This window comes from Periplaneta americana, chromosome 17 (genome assembly GCF_040183065.1).
Source record: "Periplaneta americana isolate PAMFEO1 chromosome 17, P.americana_PAMFEO1_priV1, whole genome shotgun sequence".
Taxonomy (NCBI): Eukaryota; Metazoa; Arthropoda; class Insecta; order Blattodea; family Blattidae; genus Periplaneta; species Periplaneta americana.
The window spans coordinates 6,264,209-6,289,198 of NC_091133.1; the positions used below are offsets into that span (position 1 = coordinate 6,264,209).

Genomic DNA, 24,990 nt, shown 5'->3' on the forward strand with positions numbered 1-24,990 from the left:
TTTTCATTAAATTATTCAATTTGTTCATTTTGTTCTTATATGAAATCTTGCTTGTTTAGTCAATAACAATTATCAAATAAATGCATGTTTTCAAACAATGTTAAATTATTTTATTAGTTACATTCAGTAATTTTAAAGAAAACTAAAAAATAAAATGGATAAACCTCGAAAAATAGGGTGTTTCCAAACTTTTTGTGATGTATTATAAAAAATGTTAAAATATTGTAAGTATCTTAAAAGCGATAGACTGATGTCTGTAGATTTATTGGCATGTAAAAGATTTCCTGCGGGACAAAATTCCGACACATCGGCGACGCTGATATTACCTCGGCAGTTGCGAAAGTCGTTAAATAAAACAATTTATAATTTTTATTTTAAAAATATTGTCAAATTAAAAATGATTCCAGACACATCTTAATCGTTAAATAAAACAATTTATAATTTTTATTTTAAAAATATTGTCAAATTAAAAATGATTCCAGACACATCTTAATACAAACATTTAAAACGACAAAACGTAAAAACCGATAAATTTGTCTCCAGACGATTAATAAAAACTCCAGTAAAGTCGTTGGTCGCTATTTCGTTTTTCTTTTCGTTAGACACGCACTCAAAACCGATAGATCTAGTGACTTGTCGTTAAAGTTGTATACACTGCCGACAGAGGCTACTATCGCAAAAACGGGTTTATGAAGACGAAAACGATACTTCCCTGTCAATCCATCGGAAGTAACTATTTAACCCGCACTGATGTCTATCATTATTTAATTACGAGTTTTATTTGTTACTTTTTTTTAACCTGGATTTTATCGTAGGCAACGGTTTTATAATGTACCACATTATTCGATTGTTTTGGTAATCACGGTACACTTGATCGTAGTAGAATCTGTCGTTCAATATCATTGTGTAATGTGTATACTAATTTCTCGACTTGGAATTCAGGAAATTGATGTGTGGTTAATTTCCATCCTTTTACTTCGTAGAGATAAGTATGTATTCGTGAATATTGGCAGTTTTTCCTTTGGTGCAATTATTGTTGTATTCATATTTGCTTTTTTTGTCTTTTATTAATATATATTATATATTTGGGGCGGCCAGGTAGCTCAGTTGGTAGAGCAGCTAGCTACGGACTGGAAGGTCCGGGGTTCAATCCCAGGTGGTGACAGGATTTTTTTCTCGTTGCCAAACTTTCAGAACGGCCCCTCCTATAAAATTGAGTACCGGGTCTTTCCCGGGGGTTAAAGGCGGTCAGAGCGTGGTGCCGACCACACCACCTCACTCTAGTGCCGAGGTCATGGAAAGCATGGGGCTCTACGTCCATGCCCCCCAAGCACCTTCATGGCAAGTTACGGGGATACCTTTACCTTTACCTTTTACATTATATATTTGGGGTGAGCTAAATTCGTTTTAGAAGTAGTATTTTAATAACTCTTTGTAAGGGAAAAATTGGGACATCAAAATTAAAAAACTGCAAGGACTGAATGGTACTTGAAGAGTCAGAACAGATAAGGAATCTGCCCCAGGGTTGCCTAATTAAATATAATAAAGCTCTGTAAAAAGCATAGAGTTCAGCAGTAAAAGCACTAATATATTGGCTCAGTCTGTATTTAAATATCTCTCCATTTGTAACGAAGGAACAACCAACATAATCATTTATCCGGGATCCGTCAGTAAAAACTAATGAATAATTTGGATATCGTGATAAAAGTTCACTAAAACGAAGTCTATAAACAAAAGCTGGTGTAAAATTCTTAAAACATCAGCTCAGACTTACATCAAACATAGGACGTCGCATAATCCACGGTGGAGTGGTGGTATACTCCAGTGTGCCAACTCATGGGAGATGTATATCCAGCTCAGAGAGCAGTTCTCGAAACCGCACACCTGCTGGGCGAAGTACCCGTGGATATTCACTGTATCGGCAGTAAAGAGACGAATGGTGAAAGGAGTCATAAGAATTGTGCTCAGGCTGCGAGCGGAGCTTAACAGCATATGAGCACAACAAGACATTACGTCGATACAGTGATGGTTCTCCTGCTTCACAATACAGGCTCGCTATCCGACTAGTTCGGAAGGCTCCTGTAGAAAGTTGTATCCCATGGTGATGTATAGTATCTAAATGACGTAATTTAGATTTATTTGCTGAGCCATAAATAAAACAGCCATACTCCATTTAAATGTGTTATTGAGAGTCCAGATAAGTTCGAGAATTATAATATCAAATAGTCTGTTTTATTTTCAGTCTATCACTTATCAAGTTATGGCAGCAGAAGTAGATTCTGTTACATCATTACAATATATTAATATGCATCACGAATATTTGCGATTTTTTTTTATGTAAGTCATCTTCAGGTGAATGTAATTTACTAACAGACAAGTACAATTGAACGTAGATGAAAAGATATAAAGATAAAAACACATATAAAACACAAGTAAAAATTTTAACCTTGCTTGCTCATTTTAAAGAGGTTAAATGGCGTCAAACATAGTATTAAATTAAATTAAAGCATTTAGATAAAAACCAAGAAACTAGTTCGATTAATTAAAATGTGTCTCAGTGAAACATACAGCAGAGTCCGTATAGGTCAGTTTCTATCTGATCCTTTTCCAATTCACTGCGGGCTAAAGCAGGGAGATGCACTATCACCTTTACTTTTTAACTTCGCTTTAGAATATGCCATTAGGAAAGTTCAGGATAACAGGCAGGGTTTGGAATTGAACGGGCTACATCAGCTTCTTGTCTATGCAGATGACGTGAATATGTTAGGAGAAAATACACAAACGGTTAGGGAAAACACGGAAATTTTACTTGAAGCAAGTAAAGCGATCGGTTTGGAAGTAAATCCCGAAAAGACAAAGTATATGATTATGTCTCGTGACGGGAATATTGTACGAAATGGAAATATAAATATTGGAGATTTATCCTTCGAAGAGGTGGAAAAATTCAAATATCTTGGAGCAACAGTAACAAATGTAAATGACACTCGGGAGGAAATTAAACGCAGAATAAATATGGGAAATGCCTGTTATTATTCGGTTGAGAAGCTCTTATCATCCAGTCTGCTGTCCAAAAATCTGAAAGTTAGAATTTATAAAACAGTTATATTACCGGTTGTTCTATATGGCTGTGAAACTTGGACTCTCACTCTGAGAGAGGAACATAGGTTAAGGGTGTTTGAGAATAAGGTGCTTAGGAAAATATTTGGGGCTAAGCGGGATGAAGTTACAGGAGAATGGAGAAAGTTACACAACACAGAACTGCACGCATTGTATTCTTCACCTGACATAATTAGGAACTTGAAATCCAGACGTTTGAGATGGGCAGGGCATGTAGCACGTATGGGCGAATCCAGAAATGCATACAGAGTGTTAGTTGGGAGACCGGAGGGAAAAAGACCTTTAGGGAGGCCGAGACGTAGATGGGAGGATAATATTAAAATGGATTTGAGGGAGGTGGGGTATGATGATAGAGACTGGATTAATCTTGCACAGGATAGGGACCGCTGGCGGGCTTATGTGAGGGCGGCAATGAACCTTCGGGTTCCTTAAAAGCCATTTGTAAGTAAGTAAGTAAGTATTTAGATAAAAACATTCCAGTAGAATATGGTTGTAATTAGAGACAGTATATTTTAAAAGGCAAACAAAGTGCCGAAGTTGAAGAATAAAAATGGTTTAAAATATATTAAACTGAAGGCCGAGGCTTGTTCATTTGTAATACAATGTTCAACATGTTGAAATTCTGTAGAAGGTAGATGTAAAGTCATTCTCAATTTTTCGCTGCAATGAGAGGCATTGATATGAGGAAAAATTAATCAAAGTATGTTTTAAGAATTTTTATGGAATTAAGTGATTAAAGCCCAAAAAAGCTTTAAAATTAAATATTAATACTCACGAAAATTATACAGTGGAGGCTTTCAGAGGGTCTAGCCTTCTCGTCTTGGCGTTACATGGTAGACATGAGTTTTATATGAACATAGCACGGAAAGGAAATTACAGGCTAAATTAATCAATAAGCAGTTATTCTATAATACGATGTAGGGGGTTATGTAAATTTGGTATCTGTTCATTGAACAGTTGTATATTATGATTATGGTTTTTTACTGTGAAATATTCCTCAGCGGTATTAATAAGGTATAGGATGTTCACTATTTTCAGTATTTTCAATGTTTTATGGATATTATTAAGTTCATGGCCGGTATAAATTGGGTGTGTGGCAAATTTTGATTTATTTCTGTTGTTAAAGAAATCTGATTTATGTTCTTTAAACCTTGTGAGGAAATTTCGTTTGGTTTGGCCTATATATTTCTTGTTACAGTTTGTGCAATCCAGTTGGTATATACCACTTTGTAAATGTCTATTGGGAATTATGCTATTCAATTTATTATTAGTTTCGTACGTGATGTTTATGTTTTCTTTTTTGAAAAAAAAAAAAGCTGAAAGTAGGTTGTTGATTTTTCCAACATATATCATAGGATGCCATGCTGTGACTTTTTTAGGTCCTGTGGGTTGTAAAGTAGTAGGTATCTTATTTCTTAATTTTCTAATTCTATTTCGAATATAGTTTTGAATCATATTTTTATTGAAACCGTTCTCTGTAGCTAGTAATATTATATACGTATTTACGTTCGTTGGTATAAGCTTTTTGGTTGAGTGGTGTGTTTATTAAACGGTCAACTAGATATCTGAATTTACATAACTTGTGAGAGTATGGGTGGTTGGATGTTTAGTTTATAGTGTAGTTGATTGACATGGGCTTTCGGTAAATATTATGATAAATTTAGAGATATTTATTTTGCTGGTTAAGTCAAGGAAATTAATATTTCTGTGTAATTCTTCTTCGAAAGTAAATTTTATATTTGAGTGTAAACTATTAAAGGTGTCAACAATTGATTCTGGCTGCGAAGTACCATTGTGTATGATGAAAGTATCGTCTACGTACCGAAAGTATGTTTTAATACTATGTTGTTGTTGTTGTTGTTGTTGTTGTTGTTGTATGTTCGGAATGTATTGATTCTCTAGATTTTGGAGGAAGATTTCAGCTATGAAGCCTGATAAAGAGTCACCCATAGGTAAACCTTTTGTTTGTTTGTATATCTTATCGTCAAAAATGAAATAATTTTGATGCAAGGAAATGTGTAATAAATTTTCTAATTGTTTAACTAAATCTGGGTCAGTTTTAAGGTCTAATAATTTAGTGACAATGATTTGAATTGTTACATCTAGAGGAATATTTGTGTAGAGATTTTCGATATCAAGGAATAGCATCTTGTCATGTTTATTGACCTTTAGTTTTTGCAATTGTTGAATTAGTTGTTGAGTGTTTGAAAGAGTGTATTTATTATCTATAGGAAGAGTTTTTTTTTTTTTTTTCAAAAACTGTAAAAGAGTTGATTTTATGGTTTGGAGATTGCATGCTATTGACAACTGGTCTCATTAATAGATTCGTTTTATGGATTTTAGGTAAATAAAGTACCTATTCAATGTAGGAATGCTGGGGTTTTGATTAATATATCTATAAGATTTTGAGGGTGGAATAAGATCCAGTGCTGATTTTATAGCCTGCTTAATTTGTTTGTGATATTGTTGAGTAGTGTCCACTTTAAGTTCTATTATTTGATTTTTAGTGATGAATTCTAAAGTTTTGTTTATGTATTATTTTTTCATGAAGACAATGGAATCAGACTTATTTGCCTTGATGTGTACTACTTTATTTTGATTAAGTTTTTTTCCTAACTTAATAATTTTCTTCTGTTCAGATTTTGCTTCTTGTATTTGTTTTTGTGTTTTTGGATCATTCACATATTATGTAATGATCTTGGAGGTTTGGTATCTTAAGTGTTCTTTATTTTCATGAGAGCTACTTTGTATAATGTGTTCTGTTTCAATAGCCAAATCTTCGAGGATTTTGTTTTTGTCACTAGCAACATAATTATGTTTATAACCTTTGTTAAGGATTTCTGATTCAGATGGCGAAAAAGTCAAATCGGTTGGGTTAGTTATTCTATTGGGATTAGGTGTTTGCTGTGGTGTAGTTTGTGGAGGATTGAAAGCAAGAAGGGAATTCAGTTTCTTATTTAGGATTTCGTATTTAGAAGACATTAATTGGACAAATTTTTCATGACATTTCTGTTGTACACTGTCCCAATATACACCTGTTGTTTTTGCTGTGAGTAAATGTAAAGTATATAATTTGTTACTTAGTGTTTCTTTCTTTTTGTGTAGAAATTTAATTTAATTTTTCAGCCAGCACAATTGGGTATGTTGTTAAGTTTTCTTAGCAGCTATTGAATTATAGTTGATCTTAATGGTTGCATATTTTGGAATCACCTTGTGTTGAAGACATTGTTTGTTGAACCAAAGATTCGCCTTGTTTTATGTAATTTCACCTTAGTGTTCAAGTAATTGTATGCAAGTTTTTTTGCCTTACTGGCTTCAATAAATTTAAATGTCATATTGTGAGTTCAGATAAGTTCAAATGAACAAGCCTTAGCCTTCAGTTTAATATAATTTAAAACATTTTAATTCTTCAACTTTGGCACATTGTTTGCCTTTTAAAATATACTGTATCTAATTTTACTGGAATGTTTTTATCTGATTGCTTTAATTTAATTTAATACTATGTTTGACGCCATTTAACCTCTTTCAAATGAGCAAGCAAGGTTAAAAACTTTACTTGTGAATTTTTACTTGTGTTTTATATGTATTTTTTGTCTTTATATCTTTTCATCTACGTTCAGTTGTACTTGTTTGTTAGTAAATTACATTCACCTGAAGATGACATACATAAAAAAGTCTAAAATATTCGTGATGCATATTAATGCTTTGTAATGATGTAACAGAATCTACTTCTGCTGCCATAACTTGATAAGTGATAGACTGAAAATAAAACAGACTATTTGATATTATAATTCTCGAACTTACCTGAACTCTCAATATGACATTTACATTTATTGAAGCCAGTCAGGCAAAAAAGAAAAAAAAACTTGCGTACAATTACTTGAACACTAAGGTGAAACTACATAAAACTAAGGCGAATCTTTGGTTCAAGAAACGTCTTCAACACAAGGTGATTCCAAAATATGCAACCATTAAGATCAACTATAATTCAATAGCTGCTAAGAAAACTAAAGAACAGACCCAATTATGCTGGTTGAAAAATTAAATTAAATTTCTACACAAAAAGAAAGAAACACTTAGTAACAAATTATATACTTTACATTTACTCGCAGTAAAAACAACAGGCGTATATTGGGACAGTGTACGACAGAAATGTCATGAAAAAGTTGACCAATTAATGTCTTCTAAATATGAAATCCTAAATAAGAAATTGAATTCCCTTCTTGTCAGTCACATAATCTCTCCTTTCAGTTGTGATGGATTTAATCAAGATGAAACCTGAGGTTGATCTGTTGGACATAGAGGCACATGATGACACATACGAAATAGAAGAAAATAAGAATTCATCAGAGGTAAAGTGAAAAGTCTCTCTATTTCTTTCTGTTAGCCAATAACAGCCATTGACGGCTAATATAAATGACGTCAATTTTAAAACAACTAAATAAAGTCATTAATGATGTCTTTATGTTCTGTAGGAAGGAAAGTTATTGCATCTGGAAGTGACAGGCATGAAGGCAGAATGCGTGGACCACAGCTATGATATAAAAACAGAGATAAAAGTTGAAGACACTCCAGTGCCTACGAGCTTTGGATTCGTGAAATCTGAAGTTGAGGTAAGTGTTGTTCGCTATCAGTATACAGATATAAAGGTAGTGCATTTTTATTAATGTCAAAGCCATTAACAGTGTGCAATATTAGGTTCCCCCCCCCCCTCCCAATGGTTTCTGAATTTGGATGGCTTTCATTTTTAGATTTGAAATAGAATAATAATTCGCAAATTTATATATCTGGTAGTTAACAGCGTATTTTCTCGATTATATGGAGAAAGTTCTTGTGCCTTGGGACAGGATTTCATTTTAACATTACAAATTTTTTTTCTTGTACTGGTCTATCAATTACTGTGCCTGACATTCATTGATAGGTTCAAGCTGATAGGTTAATCCAAAACTGACAAGAGATTTGTAAGTTCTCTAAGTGTATTAAGAAGTAAGTTTATAGAAAATTAATAATAATAATAATACAACTTTGTTTATTACTGCTTGGGTTTATTTTCTTACAACCAAATATGTGAAAATACGCCATACTATTGAGTAGTTGATCTGCTGTCCTTTCTGAACTGGATTCATAGTATATTTTGTATAGTATATTATACTGCTGTCTGGACTTGCATTTATAAAATCAGCATTAACACTGTTTATTACGGAATTTGATCTCACAAATCTGGTTTCTTAATATTTTATAAACTTCTGCGATGACAAATTTCAGGTTCCATCTCTCAATCCATTCCGAGATGTAAATCTCAGTCCACTAGAACTTTCTGTATTACGTATTATTTTATAGTTATACTGAATAAGGCCAATTTGCATGTGTGGAAGCAAAATTTTTATTTTCTGCTATGTTGTCTGAAAAGAACAAGTCATATTGAAGAGTTTACACTTTGAAAATAAAACTTTCAACAGCAGGGGCGAATGCTAGTCAGAAAAATTAGGCTTGCTCTTTTATTCATAGGGAAAGATGGGAGGGTATAATAATTCATAATTAATAAAAATAATCAGACTCACATAGCCTAAATAGTTTTTTTTTTTTTTCATTATGAAATCATTGTGAGTCATGGATCATATTCGCTTATCAGATGTAGAAGTTGGATATAATATAACAAACGTGCCCAACAAAACAGTTTATTTAGTTTTTTTCGACCCTGCCAACCAATGCACATTGTTGTATTGAGCTGCACTGAACAAGCGCACATATTCTCTATAATGTCTGTCTTCTGTTGAATAGTCCTTCGGGAAAATGGATTTAATAGTAACGTTTCAATAACACACAATTCCGAACTCATTGCAATACTTCAAATTAATGTTTAAGAATTAATAATACATGCATTCCGCTCATACAATTACATTGCACTCACAAATCACAGCACATTCCCACTGTCAATACTGCTCTGTGTAACGTTAAATAGTCGTTGGTGTAGCACTCGGACCAGAGCTTCAAACAACACACAACAGAAGCATGTGCGCCTAGGACTGACTAAGGAGGAAGGCACTTGCGCGCGCACCATATTCTTGCTATTTCTACGTCTTTCCTGTAGCTCCAAGAAACGAGCAAGCGTTGCGATACTTGCGGTGTGCAACCTGCGGATGGTATTACGCCTATATAATGTTCCAAAAATCAAAATAAATTTTAATATATGTAATCCCATTTTGAGAAATACACATTCTACGAAAATATTGGGCTTGCGCAGCAAGCATAGCATGCCCTGAGAAATCACCCCTGTTCAACAGTGATAGATCAGCTAAAAGTATTCATATGTCAGTAAATACTTCTTTACTGTTCATTTGCATCGAATATTGTAACAAATTCTTGTTATGTGTTTTGTGTTATATTTACGCATATCATGCACATATTTTCAAGGTTGAAACTTGATTCCAATGCTTTTGAATATAGCAAAATAGCCTGAATAAAAATAATACCAGAAGGATAATATTTCAGTGCAGTTTGGGATCACCAGTTCGATTTTGTATAGAAGTCATTACAACCTTACTGAAAACTGAGATTGCATTCATTAGGTTTCGAAAGTTATGTCTTTGATTTAGGAAACTGGTGACCCAGATGGTAATCTCTTCATTATTTACTCACTTTTTCAGGAAGATTTTTTTGATCTCGACAGAGTTCAGCAGGAACGGAAAGTGGAAGTATGTTCAGAGGATGAATTGTTTCGTGAGAGGTGAGTGTACTGTGCAGTATATTTTCAAGTGTGCCACCCACTACAGCAATACAGTTTTATTTTCGCATCTCAATCGCATATTGTTAGGGTCACAACCTTAACCGTACATCCAGTGTCCGAGCATGGCCTCTGTTTCCTTAATTTCAGTATCACGCCCTCCCACATAGTTAGGACTAGTGAGTAATATTTCAACAAAATCTAGGTGCAGGAAACAGAATTAGAGACTGCTAAAAGGGAGAATTCTTTTATAACAATTGAAACATACACATTTACCTGGTCATATTGTAATTTCGAATCACATTTTGATTACTTCTCTAATTGAAGTTCTGTCTGATATGTACATCTATTATCAGACAGTACATTCCACTTGACGTTATGTGTCAGAGGAAGAACAATTGTTTGTATACATCTAAAGTCTGACTAGTGTAATATGTGTCTGGTCGACGATGTATGTAACTGGGGAGAAAGGAACTAACCACGTCCACACCTGTGGAGTAACGGCTAGCGCGTCTGGCCGCGAAACCAGGTGGCCCGGGTTCGATTCCCGGTCGGGGAAAGTTACCTGGTTGATGTTTTTTCCGGGATTTTCCCTCAACTCATTATGAGCAAATGCTGGGTAACTTTCGGTGCTGGACCCCGGACTCATTTCACCGGCATTATCACCTTCATTTCATTCAAGTGCTAAATAACCTAAGATGTTGATAAAGCGTCGTAAAATAACCTACTAAAAAAAAAAAGGAACTGACCATCCTTCCTCATTATCACCTGGCTTAGATGCCTCATAAGGGGTGCCTTCTTGGTATTACTTGTGAGGTTCAAACCTTTCTTCGGACAACTGACTACACAACAATATAGATTATTTTTAGAATAAAATATTATCAAATCTATTTATATACGTAAGAAGTTGTGGGGGATTTGACATTGGATGAAGTTGTGTATATAACGATAGATCTGGAAACTTTATTTGCAAGAAAATAATATATATGTGATTTGGAATAGCTCTAAAACTGGAGGTCTATCCAGCAATTGGTGAAGTTATCGCTATCATCAATCCCATCGACTGTAAATTATCTCGTAGTTGATACAGCGTCGTTAAATATCCAAGTGAAAAAAAAGAAACAGTGCTGATGTGGTCTATTCAATGTTGCTTTCTCAATCAAGGCTGCTAATAACCCCAAGAACAGGTCCAAAAAACCAAGACACCAACAAAGAATATATTCGTCTGTACTATTATTATTTGATACTAGCCATAACTGTGCGCTCCGCTGCACCCGTTAGAAATAAATATAAAGTAATTACATAATTAAAATAGGACATTTGATCCAGGGAACATTCGTGTTTGATAGAAGGATAAATCGTTTAATATGTTACTTAATTTAAATTGCATCCAAATAATTAAAAAGCGATCATTTTGGTCCAGAGACACTCATTTGGTGCAATGACAATTCCTTTAACATGTTTCTTAATTTTTATTACATACAACCATAGTTTAATGAAGATTGACATCATTTAGATTTAATGTGTATATTTTATTTTACTTGTTATAGGTTTCCATTGAGTTATGGTATCCTAATAACTTAATTTTAAGCCTGTTTTCTACGTATTCAGTAAATGGCGCTTGACCCACTATGGTTCTGAACCATTCAAATAACTTAAATAATTATATTACATTTTATATTATATTATATTATATTATATTATATTATATTATATCAGAAGTTACTGTAATAACATTATAGCATTATATCCATCTAGAGAAACTACACTTTCCAATGGTGAAATAATAATTAATTATACAAATCGGTTTATTTAGCTTCCGATATTACTTCATACATACACAGAAACATTCTCTGTAGGCTATCTTTCATAGCTTTCGATTGTTTCTGTCCAAGGCCCCTTATAGACGAAGTCATTTGTTTTTTAATTCATTACACGGCCTTAGATGGCAGTTATTTTAATTTTAAAACTCATGTATCTCATTAAATATCAGTCCTATTAAAATTTTTCAAGGAATAAAACTTATCGCAAATTATTTTTAAAGAAACTTGTGCTATGTAACATTTTTCACAAAAATCAATAATAAGCGAGATATTTGGATTTATTTAATTCAGGCCCCCTTATAAACCCCCCTTTTAAAAATGTATTTTGAATGCCATATAGCCTAAAATTAAGTTACAACGAACTTAATTTATATTCCAATTTTCATAGAAATCCGTTCAGCCATTACCGCGTGAAAAGGTAACAAACATACAGACAGACGGACATACAAACAAAAATTTCAAAAAAGCGATTTTCGGTTTCAGGGTGGTTAATTATATATGTTAGGACAAATTATTTTTGGAAAATCGAAAATTACCAGAAAAATTTCGGCTACAGATTTATTATTAGTATAGATATGTAATGATTAGTATGTTTTATTTACACGACATTGGTAATAGTGGAGACCGATAATTTTTTTTTATCGATTTCAGCATTTTAGGTAATGTTGCGAAGAATGTGTTACATGAACGCACCGGTATTCATGAAGAAGACAAATTGACACATTGTGGTAGCGACACACCAGACTGTTCTAACATTGGTGACGAAAGCCGTAATTCCTTCAAGTGTAATATATGCAACGAGGCATTTCTAACACAGCAATCTCTGAAACTTCATTCTCATATACAGAAAATGAAAACGTCATTCAAATGCGATGTCTGTGGGAAATATTTGTTGGAACTGAGTGATACAAAGAGACATGCACTCCTCCACACACGCGGGATGCCATTCCATTGCAGTGTGTGTGGAAAGTCTTTCAGAAAGGCATCGGATTTGAACAGACATGCACGCATACACACCGGCGAGAAGCCATTCAAATGCGAAGATTGTGGAAAATGTTTTTCAGTTTTGTCGAATTTAAACAGGCATGCATGCATTCACACAGGCGAAGGACCATTCAAATGCAACATATGTGATAAATGTTTCTCAGATAAATCTTATTTAAGAACACATGTACGCATTCACATGGGAGAAAGGCCGTTCAAATGCGAGGCGTGTGGAAAGTGTTTCTCTTCTTCATCAAGTTTAACCACACATGTACGCATTCACACGGACGAAAAGCCATTCAAATGTGAGGCGTGTGGAAAGTGTTTCTCAGAATCGGGGCACTTAAAGGGACATGTACGCATCCATACAGGCGAAAAACCATTCAGATGTGAGGTGTGTGGAAAGTGTTTTTCTGAATCGGGTGCTTTAAGCAGACATAGACGCATACACGGAGGCGAAAAGTCATTCAAATGCGATATGTGTGGAAAGTGTTTCTCAGCATTAAAATATTTAAGCATACATGTACGCATTCACACGGGCGAAAGGCCATTCAAATGCGAGGTGTGTGGAAAGTGTTTCACAGCAGCATCAAATTTAAGTAGACATTTACACATTCACTCTGGCGAAAAACCATTCAAATGCTAGGTGTGTTGATAATGTAAGTTGACTTTCACCAACCTCGTTTCTTTAAAATTAACTTGTGTTTACTAAGGCCCGTAACACACTTCAAGAGTTTTGGCTAGCGAGAAATGTGTTGCGAGAAAATTAAAAAATTGATAACATGGATTCAAATGGACGTCCACACACTGGAAGAGATTCTCGTTCGATGCAAAACCCTTGCACGAGTTTCTCGCTGGAATCTGTAGCTCAGAAAATTTTCTTGACATATTTATCAAAGATGTTTGACATTTATACTCCTTATGACGATTGAATGTAGAAAAAGATATCACAGGTGGCGATGAATTGTATTGTTTTTATTTGAAAATGAGGAAAGATGGCTGATAATTGGAGTCAGAAATTTACCGAACTTGTACGATGTCACCCATAGACCTATTTATATGATACGCGGGATGGACACTATATAAACACGAAACTTAAAGCAAAAATCTGGAGACAAAATATCAGATTATCTAAAAATAAATAGGGCTATATTATATTTTTATGAGATTTAATGGTATTAATTAAACACTTGGAATAATGTATCTACATGTCTTAACAGTTTACATAATTTTAATCAAAACATAGCAAAGAATCCTCTATCATATCATGAATGGCAAAAAGCTGTGGTCCATTCAACCTGAAATAACGTCTAAACGTATCATCATTCAAATCGAAACCAGTGTCTAGAATTCGCCCTTATTTTCGTAAGATACAATGTGATTTTCAGATATTTCTGGCTTTAATTTTAGGGCTACTTTTTCTTTTCATTAACAAAATTTGTTCAAGTAACTCCATTTCCTCATCATCTGAATACTCAGATTCAACATAGCGTTCGTACGTAATTTGTAAAGTAGTATACTTATAGGTTATATATTTAAGTACGACAATATACGTAAATACATAACCTATAATATTTACCCCGAGTCATTACTATAATCAGAAAAATGCTTTCTGCAGTAAGGCAGTGCATAGATGATCATAGCATTCATAGCGAGGTGTGCTCTGTAATAGAGAGAACTCGCCAAGTGTGCGAAGGAAGCCTCTTCGCCTCTTTCTCGCAACACATTTATGGGTAGCGAAAACTCTTCAAGTGTGTTACGGGCCTAACATGGGGATTTTGTATTTGTATCTTGCATGTTTCATTTCTCATAAGACCATGGCTTTGAACTCGCGTATTTCATTTGTTATATATGAAGACTACACAGGAAGAACGAGGTTGGTCACCTTTTTACGTTCCCCAAGGCCTAATTTATCGTTCCATAGCAAGTAAATTTTGAAAACGAGATTAGTGACTTGTAAAATTAACATTAAGGAAACAGCTTACAGGAACAAGAATGAGGTAAGTCAATGCTGTGGTTCTGTATTGATGTGTTATTAGCTATTGCGTGTGTACCTGCAACAATGAACTGGTAGCATTGTTGCCATTTCTGCTAACAGACTGTCATTATTGATAATGCTAAAATTGGGACTAGTCAGGCTAATTTAGTTTTAAACTTTAGTTCATCAGATTCAGAAGGCTTAAATACCGACACACCTAAGAAGAAAGTGTAAATCATACGGAAGAATTGAGAATGTAAACAATGAAATTAAAAGAGTACAGAGTCACGAACCATGCGAAGATTGCAGGTGTAAACGGTACAAGTGTCATAGAGTGATTACCGAAGATGAAAGATTTTTTTCAGTAAAGGATTTCAACCTTTGTAATCATGAAATGAACAGAGTTATTATCTTACAGGGTTAATAACTATGTTTCCCATTAAAAAGAGGTGTGATGATGAAGCTGAGTTGCGTGCCTTCTTTCCACTGTAAAGTTCGCAGAAAAAGGGATGACGTAACTGAAGAAATTCCAGTATAATCAGCATAAGAAGTAATCACAGCAGATGATTATTTAAAATAATAAAATTACGAACACTATTATTAATTTTATAAACGTATCTGATTTTTATGTTCTTTTTTTTTTTTCAATCTCAGATCTGCTACCTACAATATTTACCCGAATATAAGCCGCACTTTTTTTTTTTTTTTGCCAGACCAATGAAATGTATCTGCAATAAAATCAGATACGAGTAATATGCAGGCATGAACGATGTACCCTAAATATTCAACAAAATTTCAGAAGTGCTGTATAACAAACAACCTTAATGGGTGTGAAGATGATATTCTTTGGGACAATGAGAATGTTTCAGACTCATGAAAAGAGGAAAATGACAGAGAATGAGTGAATATGTGTACACGTATTTTGTTTCTCTGTTCTTTACAGTCAACTTGTAGTGAATTATAAAAATTAATTTATCATGAAATCAGTGGTTGGGTGTAATTTAGTCTCTTCATTTAACCCATTTAATGCCTATTTCACTATCATATCAATACATCATTGAGGGGTTAAGTAGGGGGCTGAAATTTCCTTTTTCTTCCCCCAAAAAAATAACTTAAAATGTAGGTGCGGCTTAAATTCAGGGGTGGCTTATATTCGGGTAAATATGGTATTTCGAAAGAAAGGGAGCATCGGAAAGAACGGCTGGATTTCAAACTATCGATATGCAGCGAAGGGAGGGATAGAGTAAGAGGGACAACGACTGTTGGTTTAGCGAGAGAATGCAGTTTCAGTTGAGAACATGAACTTGTCTGGCGTACTACGTTCATCGTAGAGACATTTTTTAAAGACGAGTCTATGATCTCCACTCAGGACTCATTTCGTGATTGGACTTCATGCTAGGATTCCAACTCGGAATACAACTTTGCAGTGGGTGGCTTCATTTGGTACTAAGGATTCAATATTACAGAAGAAATCATGGCAATCCTACCAGCTATGACTGTGAAAGTGATGGCGAACTTCAGAAAACGCCTCGATGCCCGTATCGAAAGCCAAGGACATCATATGCATGATATTGTATCCCATAAATAAACTGTATGCATTGGTGAGTCTGTTGATAACAATAAATTTTTTATTTGATGAATCATTACAATTTTCTTGGTCTGTGAAATCCATCTGTTCTTTCTGACGCACCTGTATAACGATCAATAACTCAAGAAATTTGTAGGACCCGAGGCTTAACAAGAGTCCCTCCTTTCAAGGAAGACGTAAATTAATATATTAAAGTACATCAGGTTGAAAAATAATAATGTTTCCTTATCCATATTTTGTGTATATTGAAGACACGAATTCATATGTATGAAGATCATCAGGCTCAAAACGTAATATGAATTTCTTAAATTAATTTTGTGTTCAAGCTAACTGGTAATTTCAGAAAACTTCATTAATATTGCATTTATAGAAATGGGAACCAACATAGCAAATGTGGCTCTCAGGTATGGCTACCTGTGAAGCTGATTTGAATAATTTCAAGGGAATTTTTTTTTAACTTGGTGGTTTAACGATGATAGCGAAGTGGTACTTGCCGAGATGAGGCCGAGGATTCGCCATAGATAACCTGACATTTGCCTTACGATTGAGGAAAACCTCGGAAAAAACCCAACCAGATAATCAGCTAAAGTGGGAATCGAACCCGCGCCCGAACGCAACTCCTGATCAGCGGGCAAGCACCTTAGCCGACAGAGCTGGAAAAATTATTCTGGGGCCATGTATCGAACCCGGAAAATTTAGCTAAATGCACCAAGGCTCTACCTACTGAGGTACCCAGGAACTCTACCACACCCCAACTCAATTTCTCTCTTTACATCCATAAACCTCAAAGTGGACTGACAGCTGTCAAGCAACCAACATTGAGTGCACAAAAAATTATTCGGAACCAACATTGTTAAAAACCAAATAATGAAAGATACTGAATTGTAGTAATCAGATATGATATATAATTTAATATTTATAGAAGGGGTACTGAATTTTAGTATGTATTTATCTCATTATTCCCATGTAGAAAGAACCACAACAATGCTCATATTTTTATTTCTCAACAATGGTGCAATTGTAAGACTTTAAATTTTCAAGTTTATTTCATTTATAATACATGAAAATATATTTAAATTTTCACAAATGTATCATTAACAGTTTTTGAGTTATTGTTTTCAATCTTTAAAATTGCTCTCCTGAATATTTTAATCAAAATGACTTACCTCGTTCTTCCCGTGTAGTACTCATATTATTACCGCATCAGTTTTAAGAACATCTAAAATTATTAGTTCTAGGTAATATAATATATTATGATTCAAGTCAAGAAAGGATACCAGATAAACTACGAGTATTTTCACATATTTGTTTCTAAATACATTACAATGTCAGGCCGTAATTAAAAACAAAAAGGCAGATGGAATAACCTTTAAAAAACAAAGAGAATTGGGTAACATGAAAAAGTATTAAATAGTTTGCTTAATATAAAGAGGAAGAATGTAGAGCAGTTAAATTTTATGCAAATCTGGCTTTCAGGTAGTAGCTCCCTGTAAAGCAGGTTTGAATAATTACAAGAAAAAATTGTTCCGGGGCCGGGTATCAATCCCGGGACCCTTCGCTTAGCGCGCGAACGCTCTACCGACTGAGCTACCCCAGGAACTATACACGACACCGTCACAATTTTTCCTTTATATCCACACAACTCAAATGAGCTGACAAGACGCCAGAACTCAATTATGAGTGCACACAAATGCTGTGTGACTTAAATTGTGGCTTCCTGTTAACGTACCTCCAGTAACGAAATTATTCAAACCTGCTTTACAGGGAGCTACTACCTGAAAGCCAGATTTGCATAATACATTCGTTACTGGAGGTATGTTAACAGGAAGCCACAATTTAAGTCACACAGCATTTGTGTGCACTCATAATTGAGTTCTGGCGTCTTGTCAGCTCATTTGAGTTGTGTGGATATAAAGGAAAAATTGTGACGGTGCCGTGTATAGTTCCTGGGGTAGCTCAGTCGGTAGAGCGTTCGCGCGCTAAGCAAAGGGTCCCGGGATCGATACCCGGCCCCGGAACAATTTTTCCTTGAAATTATCCAAGTTAAATTTTAATTTCAAAAGGAAATATAAGCAGAATTTTGCGGACGACAAAGTGGATAGCTTCAGAATTCATGTCACAATTATATACAAATCATTCTCAGCAGTTCTTAAGCCTAACTGTAGTATTGGAAGTCGCCTCTTCCATAAATTGCATATTAATTTTCCACTGTCTTTCATGCAGATTTATGTACCCTGTAACAATTTTTCCATGCAGGAAATAATAATAATAATAATAATAATAATAATAATAATAATGGTTTATTGAACCTTCTTAAATGTTCAACCAGGCAGGATTCAGTAGTGTTGCAATTAAGTTGGGTTTTAAGGGGTATCCATTGTCTCGTAATAGCAAACCTCTCTACTCCCTTCCCATTAAAAAAAAAAAAACACCCTCCTCTTACAACTTCGGGATGTTCTGTTGTCGTGTACTGACCCTGGCCATCTATTTACAATTTCGATAAAACTAGTCAGCCCTAAGGTAGGTCTAGTAATTTGGAACTGGAAATAGTTGAATTTATAAGGAATTTTTTGTGAATATGCAGTTGATCGTAGCCTATATGCAACGCGTAACAAAAACCTATACTGACCAAACCAAACCTGTCACAGATAGGTATGTGTAAGGTTTAGAAGCAGAGTACGAAGGAAACTATCTCAGCACTAGTATAGCCTCAATTTCTCTATAGGCAGCTTTGCATATTATGAAATTGAATATAGAATGAAATATATTATCTTCTACAGCATAATCATTTGGCCACATTACTGCCAAGGGTACGATTAAGACGTACACAATCTGTCGTCATTATAGACCTGTTATAAAAATTATGTTTATTATGGTCGTAATATTGATAGTACGTGTGATACTTTATTCAGATATCTGGATAATACAGTTTTTGACACTCCTTTCATATCAGTAACTATTTCAAAACTTCGGCCGTAACATAAAATCTGAAAGCGAAAAGAATCTGTTAAAAGGCGTTGAGTGGGTGATTTCTATCTGTCGTATTCTAACCTATATTCAGTTTCTTCTAGAATCATGCTTGCTACTTATTTCCTTAATGTGAAACTCTTTATCACTTAAACCTTCAGAGTGATTATTTCGAGTATTATTACCACATATAGGCTAAGTTCGCCATTAGTTTGAAGTTACCATTAATGAATTTCAGCATCAAATACGTCCGCCATGTTGTTGACATCTTAACGCATCTTTACTGTTTTAACGCGATGAATTTGGTCCTAAGAAATTTATTTTATTTTATTGGGTTATTTTACGACGCTGTATCAACATCTAGGTTATTTAGCGTCTGAATGATATGAAGGTGATAATGCTGGTGAAATGAGTCCGGGGTCCAGCACCGAAAGTTACTCAGCACTTGCTCGTATTGGGTTGAGGGAAAACCCCGGAAAAAACCTCAACCAGGTAACTTGCCCTGACCGGGATTCGAACCCGGGCCACCTGGTTTCGCAGCCAGACGCGCTGACCGTTACTCCACAGGTGTGGACGGTCCTAAGAAATTTACGATAAGTTTAAAGATGGGTTAGCAATAACAATACTTTGTGAAACACAAAAACTGGCTAACATATCATTAAATTATTTAACGAGACGTTATAATGATAACTAAGGTTGGTAGAACTGGTCAATAGACGCACATACACTGAAGCAAAAGTCATTCAAATGCGATATGTGTGGAAAGTATTTCTATCAGTTGGAAGACTTAAAGCGACATGTACACATTAACACAGGCTTACTTAGTTACAAATGACTTTTAAGGACATCAAAGGTTCATTGCCGCTCTCACATAAGCCCGCCATCGGTCCCTATCCTGTGCAAGATTCGTGCCAGAGAATCAGTCCCATTCCGAGGCTTATTGTAGGGATTCGTAACAAGCTGTTTTTTTACGGTGATGGGTTGTTAGCCCTTCGCTCAGCCCCCAAGCTGGAGGACCACCCCTTATTGGCTGTCTACGACTGCTTATTCAATATATTCGCAGCTATCCTCCATATCTGGAGGCGGTCTCTATCCTCAACCTGAGGACGTGCCGTGGTGATAGGGACTCACAATACATGGCTAAAGGAATTGAAATGTGGAAATTGTTTTATACAAGTGGATCATTTTGAATCACACACAGACGAGAAAACAATCAAATGCGATGTCTGCGGAAAGTGTTTCTCAAATTGACACCCTCCTATTCTGATGCGAGAGACCATTTTAATGTGATGAAAGAATTATCCGCTATATAGAAGTGTAAAAAATCATATTATGGTCTTTTATGGATAGCAGATATTTCACGTATGCATACTTATGTGTTTACATATAGATCTGCTTTAATATATCTTTCTGGTGGAATGTTGGGAGTTTTAATGCAAAATAGTGTGAGAATTTTTAGTTACTAAAACCGTAAAATTGGAGTTTGGTTTGCCTGTCCTATTTTTATTTAGTATATATATATATATATATATATATATATATATATATATATATATATATATATATATATACACACATTTGGTGAAGCATAAACTGATACTCTATTTAAAACTGATAACAATAGGAAATTACTTTTTAAAATTATCTCTTTTAGGCGCTATATATTCCTGTCACATGCATAGGAAGTTTTTTGTTAACGCTTATAAGCAACTCGTGTAGGATTTTAGTAATTTCTTATGTGATATTTTCTTCCAAAGGAAGCACAGCAAAACTTAGCACAGAATTTACACAATGAACGCACCTAGTAACACACGAATGCAGAGCCACATGCTGACATAGCATCCCTCAACTTAACGAGAGCAATCTCCTTGCAATTGCAGTATATGGCCTTCACGACTGTGTTCTTGTAATACGTAGCCATCCTCAGTTGGTCCTTACCTCAACATCACTATATGTATGCATTCATTCATGTACGTATGCAAAGTTTGTGAAACTGTTCCTTGCTGTGATGTATCGATGGCCCAGCACCAGACTATTCCAAGTCCATTTTACTATTTTTTTTTCAGGAGAGCTATTTTAAGCTCCTGACATTCGAGGCTTCATGAAACAATTTGGAATAGCTTCATAGCAATCTTATGGCGAGGAATATTTATAATTTTGCTCCATTCATATATGCAGACAAGAACTGGAACACAATGAAATACAGATTTCTTTCTTATAAAAACTTGGACTTACAACACTCTGGTTCTCAGCCATCGACATTTGTAAAATTCATTTGTTTAGGGTTTTTTTTGTCACTAATGCTAAAAAAAAATATTTACACCATAGACATTTTTAGACACTAAGTGAGCCGTGCTCGACATCGTAGTTGTCCATGTAGTACGTCACTTCGCCCGACAGAGTGCTCTCAGATGATATGTCATAGATAGCGCTACTATTTCCTTCATTTTCTTATCCAAATTTTCCTATTGGCCGGTTGGTTACGTCAGACGAAGAGAGAGGGAAAGCGAGGTTACTTGGTTACGCGCAGTTATATGTTACATTATTCAGGAGCCCGAGCCCGTATCGACAGCATTACTCAGGAGTCGGAGCTCGTACCGATAACATTACTCAGCAGCCAGGCCGCGTACCGACTTCATTCAGGCAATCGACGTGCACTCAGGAAATAGAGCTCGAATTGTATTCTACACTTGTAACTTAAGTTCGTCGTGTTAGATTGTTCGAGAATAGTGTATCATTAAATTTCACTTGAGTATTTACGGATTATATGAAACCTTGTTTGAAATATATTTTGGGATTTAGTGCGGCAATAAGTTGTATCAGATTTGGTTATTATTGGAGTAGGCAAATTTTGGTTGTGATATTATTGTCATTTTTGGTTGTATGTGTTAGAGATATTGTGGTGGATCGTGTATGGAAATCACTCGCCGATGTTACGTCTTGGGTTAAGTGATTGGGATTGCGTGGTGAGATATAATTTTGATATGTCAGGTAGTATTGAAGTTCCAAGACGGTTTTGGTGATAGCGTAGTAATTACGATCTCTTGGCTTACATCGTAATAGACGGTGTAATGAACTAGAATAGTATGGGCCTCGTTATCTATTCTAGTACTTGCTACTCCATTTTGGTTATTATTGGTTTCCACGCTGGTATTCAGGAATCTAGTGCATTGAGTTTTAGTTGCTATTCAAACGATTATTTGTATTTGAAATTATCGTCGGTTACTTATCATCTATCGTATCTCTCTCTCTCTCTCTTGGGCATTGTTTGATTGTAAAGTACAAAGATTATTGTTAGTGCTATCTGCACAGTTTATGTGAGACATATGTGAAATTGGTAATTTATATAGTGATCAGTCGTGTGACAGTTTGTATTGGGTAAATTCTTTGTGAAATACTGAGTTCATGTGTACGTTGAATTTGCTTAATCAGATTTTATGTTATCTGTAATTGAATGGGCATACTGACTGGGCGTTTATGTTGAGGTTTATATCTTGTTGGCTATATATATATATATATATATATATATATATATATATATATATATATATATATATATTGAGACAATGTTTCAACGACTAAGTGGTTAATAGGTCAGTAACCGATTATTGAGAAATGGGTGTATCAGATTGAATTACGACTTGTAAGAATGTTCGCCCAGTGTACTTAAAGTCTTCACGATTCAGTCATTAGTTTACTGGTCATTCAGATTAATTTGTAATATTGTCGTTTACTTAATTTCATGTCTACATGTTACTTCATTCATCATTCATGTAATATTGTTATCCATTATTTGTTAATTATATCTCTTATACAAATTCACACTATTTATTTCTAAAAGTCTTCCACTGCGCACATCCAATCATCCAATGTACCATACATCTCGCGAATGACAGCCGCTATAAGAAGTAGAGGAGAGGATGATCGTACACCGCCACCTCCACATAAGCTAATAACAATATGAATTCACTTTTGGTTTCACCTACATTTTCTAGCAAATTTTATATTAGATTATTGTCCCATTGATTTTGATCATAGTATTCTTGTGTTATTTAGAAATCTATTATATTCAGTTTTAGTAATGGAGATGTTTTCAGACGGAAATTGTGCTATGTGTGGCTCCAAGGTTCGCCTCAGTCTTTCATATAAAAGAGTCTTTAGTTGAAGACAATGTCAACACTGGACACTTTTTCAACTGCAAGATTTTGAAGTCGGGGATGCCTTGCCACAAATACCGTAACTGTCAAGCAACTACTTCGTAGACTTTTGCTTTTTGAGCTTATGTGGTAAATTGGTGTAATCCCCACTGTTTTCTATTTCTGAGTAAGTTATTGCTCATATAATTTGAAAAAGGGCTCCAACACAATTTCTTGAAACACATTAGCACTTGGTGTTGACAAATTTCACAAATGTACAACTGAGTGAGACGAGCAAAACTCACCATTTTTTCTTTCAGTTTTTCGTACTCCCTCATGAGCTTCCTGAGAACTGAGTCATAAGGCTTAAAATTTAACACTCTATTCTGTTCTGAAATTTTTTGTACTGTACTGCAAACACAGTCCCCTGCGTCGTATAACTTTCGACCGAATTGACTGCTATATACCTCGGAGCCTGAGCGTCTGGAACCACCTATTTATAGGCAAATTCAATGTCTACAATGTTCTACGCATTCGGACAGGAAACATGCTTTTCTAGAACGTTCTCGAAACACAAGTAGATTATAACAAAAAAAGTATGCATTTAGAGGCGTGATTTGAACGGGGACATGCAACGCGACAATCCAACGTGTTAACTGTTGCACTATGACAGTACATTAACACATGTCAACATCTTAGCCTCATCGGACAGGGTGATGAATGCGATGTGAGCACCTGCATTTAGCATCGTCTGTAAAATACAGGTTTGCCTAGTTACCAATCCGCAGGATGAGAACATTCACATTGTATATATCTTACGGAGGAACAATAACTATGATTGAAGCTAACGTAGGTTGGAAGTTTGTGTCGCGTGCTATAGAAGTCACAAAGATTAACGCCTCCAGTTGAGTATGTCATTAAGTAAAGCTGTAATAGTACTATAGTGCAACTGTATTAAAGTAGAGACAATGGCAATAAAATGATATTTGGCAGCTCTGAGTGAAGAACATTTAGTGAAACCTTTTGGGAAGAGGAACAATGCGGATTCAGTCAGGGTAGGAGCACTATATGTTGAAATGTTATGGTTTATTTAACGACGCTCGCAACTGCAGAGGTTATATCAGCGTCGCCGGATGTGCCGGAATTTTGTCCCGCAGGAGTTCTTTTACATGCCAGTAAATCTAATGACATGAGCCTGTCGCATTTAAGCACACTTAAATGCCATCGACCTGGCCCGGGATCGAACCCGCAACCTTGGGCATAGAAGGCCAGCGCTATACCAACTCGCCAACCAGGTCGACAGGATCACTATAGATTTTTTTTTATTTTAGTAGGTTATTTTACGACGCTTTATCAACATCTTTGGTTATTTAGCGTCTGAATGAGATGAAGGTGATAATGCCGGTGAAATGAGTCCGGGGTCCATCACCGAAAGTTACCCAGCATTTGCTCAAATTGGGTTGAGGGAAAACCCCGGAAAAAACCTCAACCAGGTAACTTGTCCCGACCGGGAATCGAACCTGGTTTCGCAGCCAGACGCGCTGACCGTTACTCCACAGGTGTGGACAGCACTATAGATGCCATATTTACCCTACAACAAATTACTGAAAAAAGCAGAGAATTTAATCTTCCATTATATTTATTATTCATAGACTATGAAAAGGCACATGACA

General features: G+C 35.2%; 1 protein-coding gene across 3 annotated transcripts in view; it reads left to right on the forward strand.

Moving 5' to 3' along the window:
- LOC138693265 (zinc finger protein 723-like) overlaps positions 1–18,216 on the forward strand; it is a 31,384-nt gene extending 13,168 nt beyond the window's left edge. Inside the window, exons 1-5 of one of the 3 annotated variants that reach the window (XM_069817109.1) lie at positions 901–989; positions 7,369–7,469; positions 7,593–7,730; positions 9,765–9,844; positions 12,316–18,216. In XM_069817109.1, coding sequence (XP_069673210.1) covers positions 7,374–7,469; positions 7,593–7,730; positions 9,765–9,844; positions 12,316–13,294 — 1,293 coding nt within the window. In that variant the 5' untranslated portion in view covers positions 901–989; positions 7,369–7,373 and the 3' untranslated portion in view covers positions 13,295–18,216. Of the gene's footprint in view, positions 1–900; positions 990–7,368; positions 7,470–7,592; positions 7,731–9,764; positions 9,845–12,315 lie in introns of those variants that run through there. The other 2 variants (XM_069817110.1, XM_069817111.1) reach the window with 2 other exon arrangements.
- Positions 18,217–24,990: the final 6,774 nt, after the last annotated feature.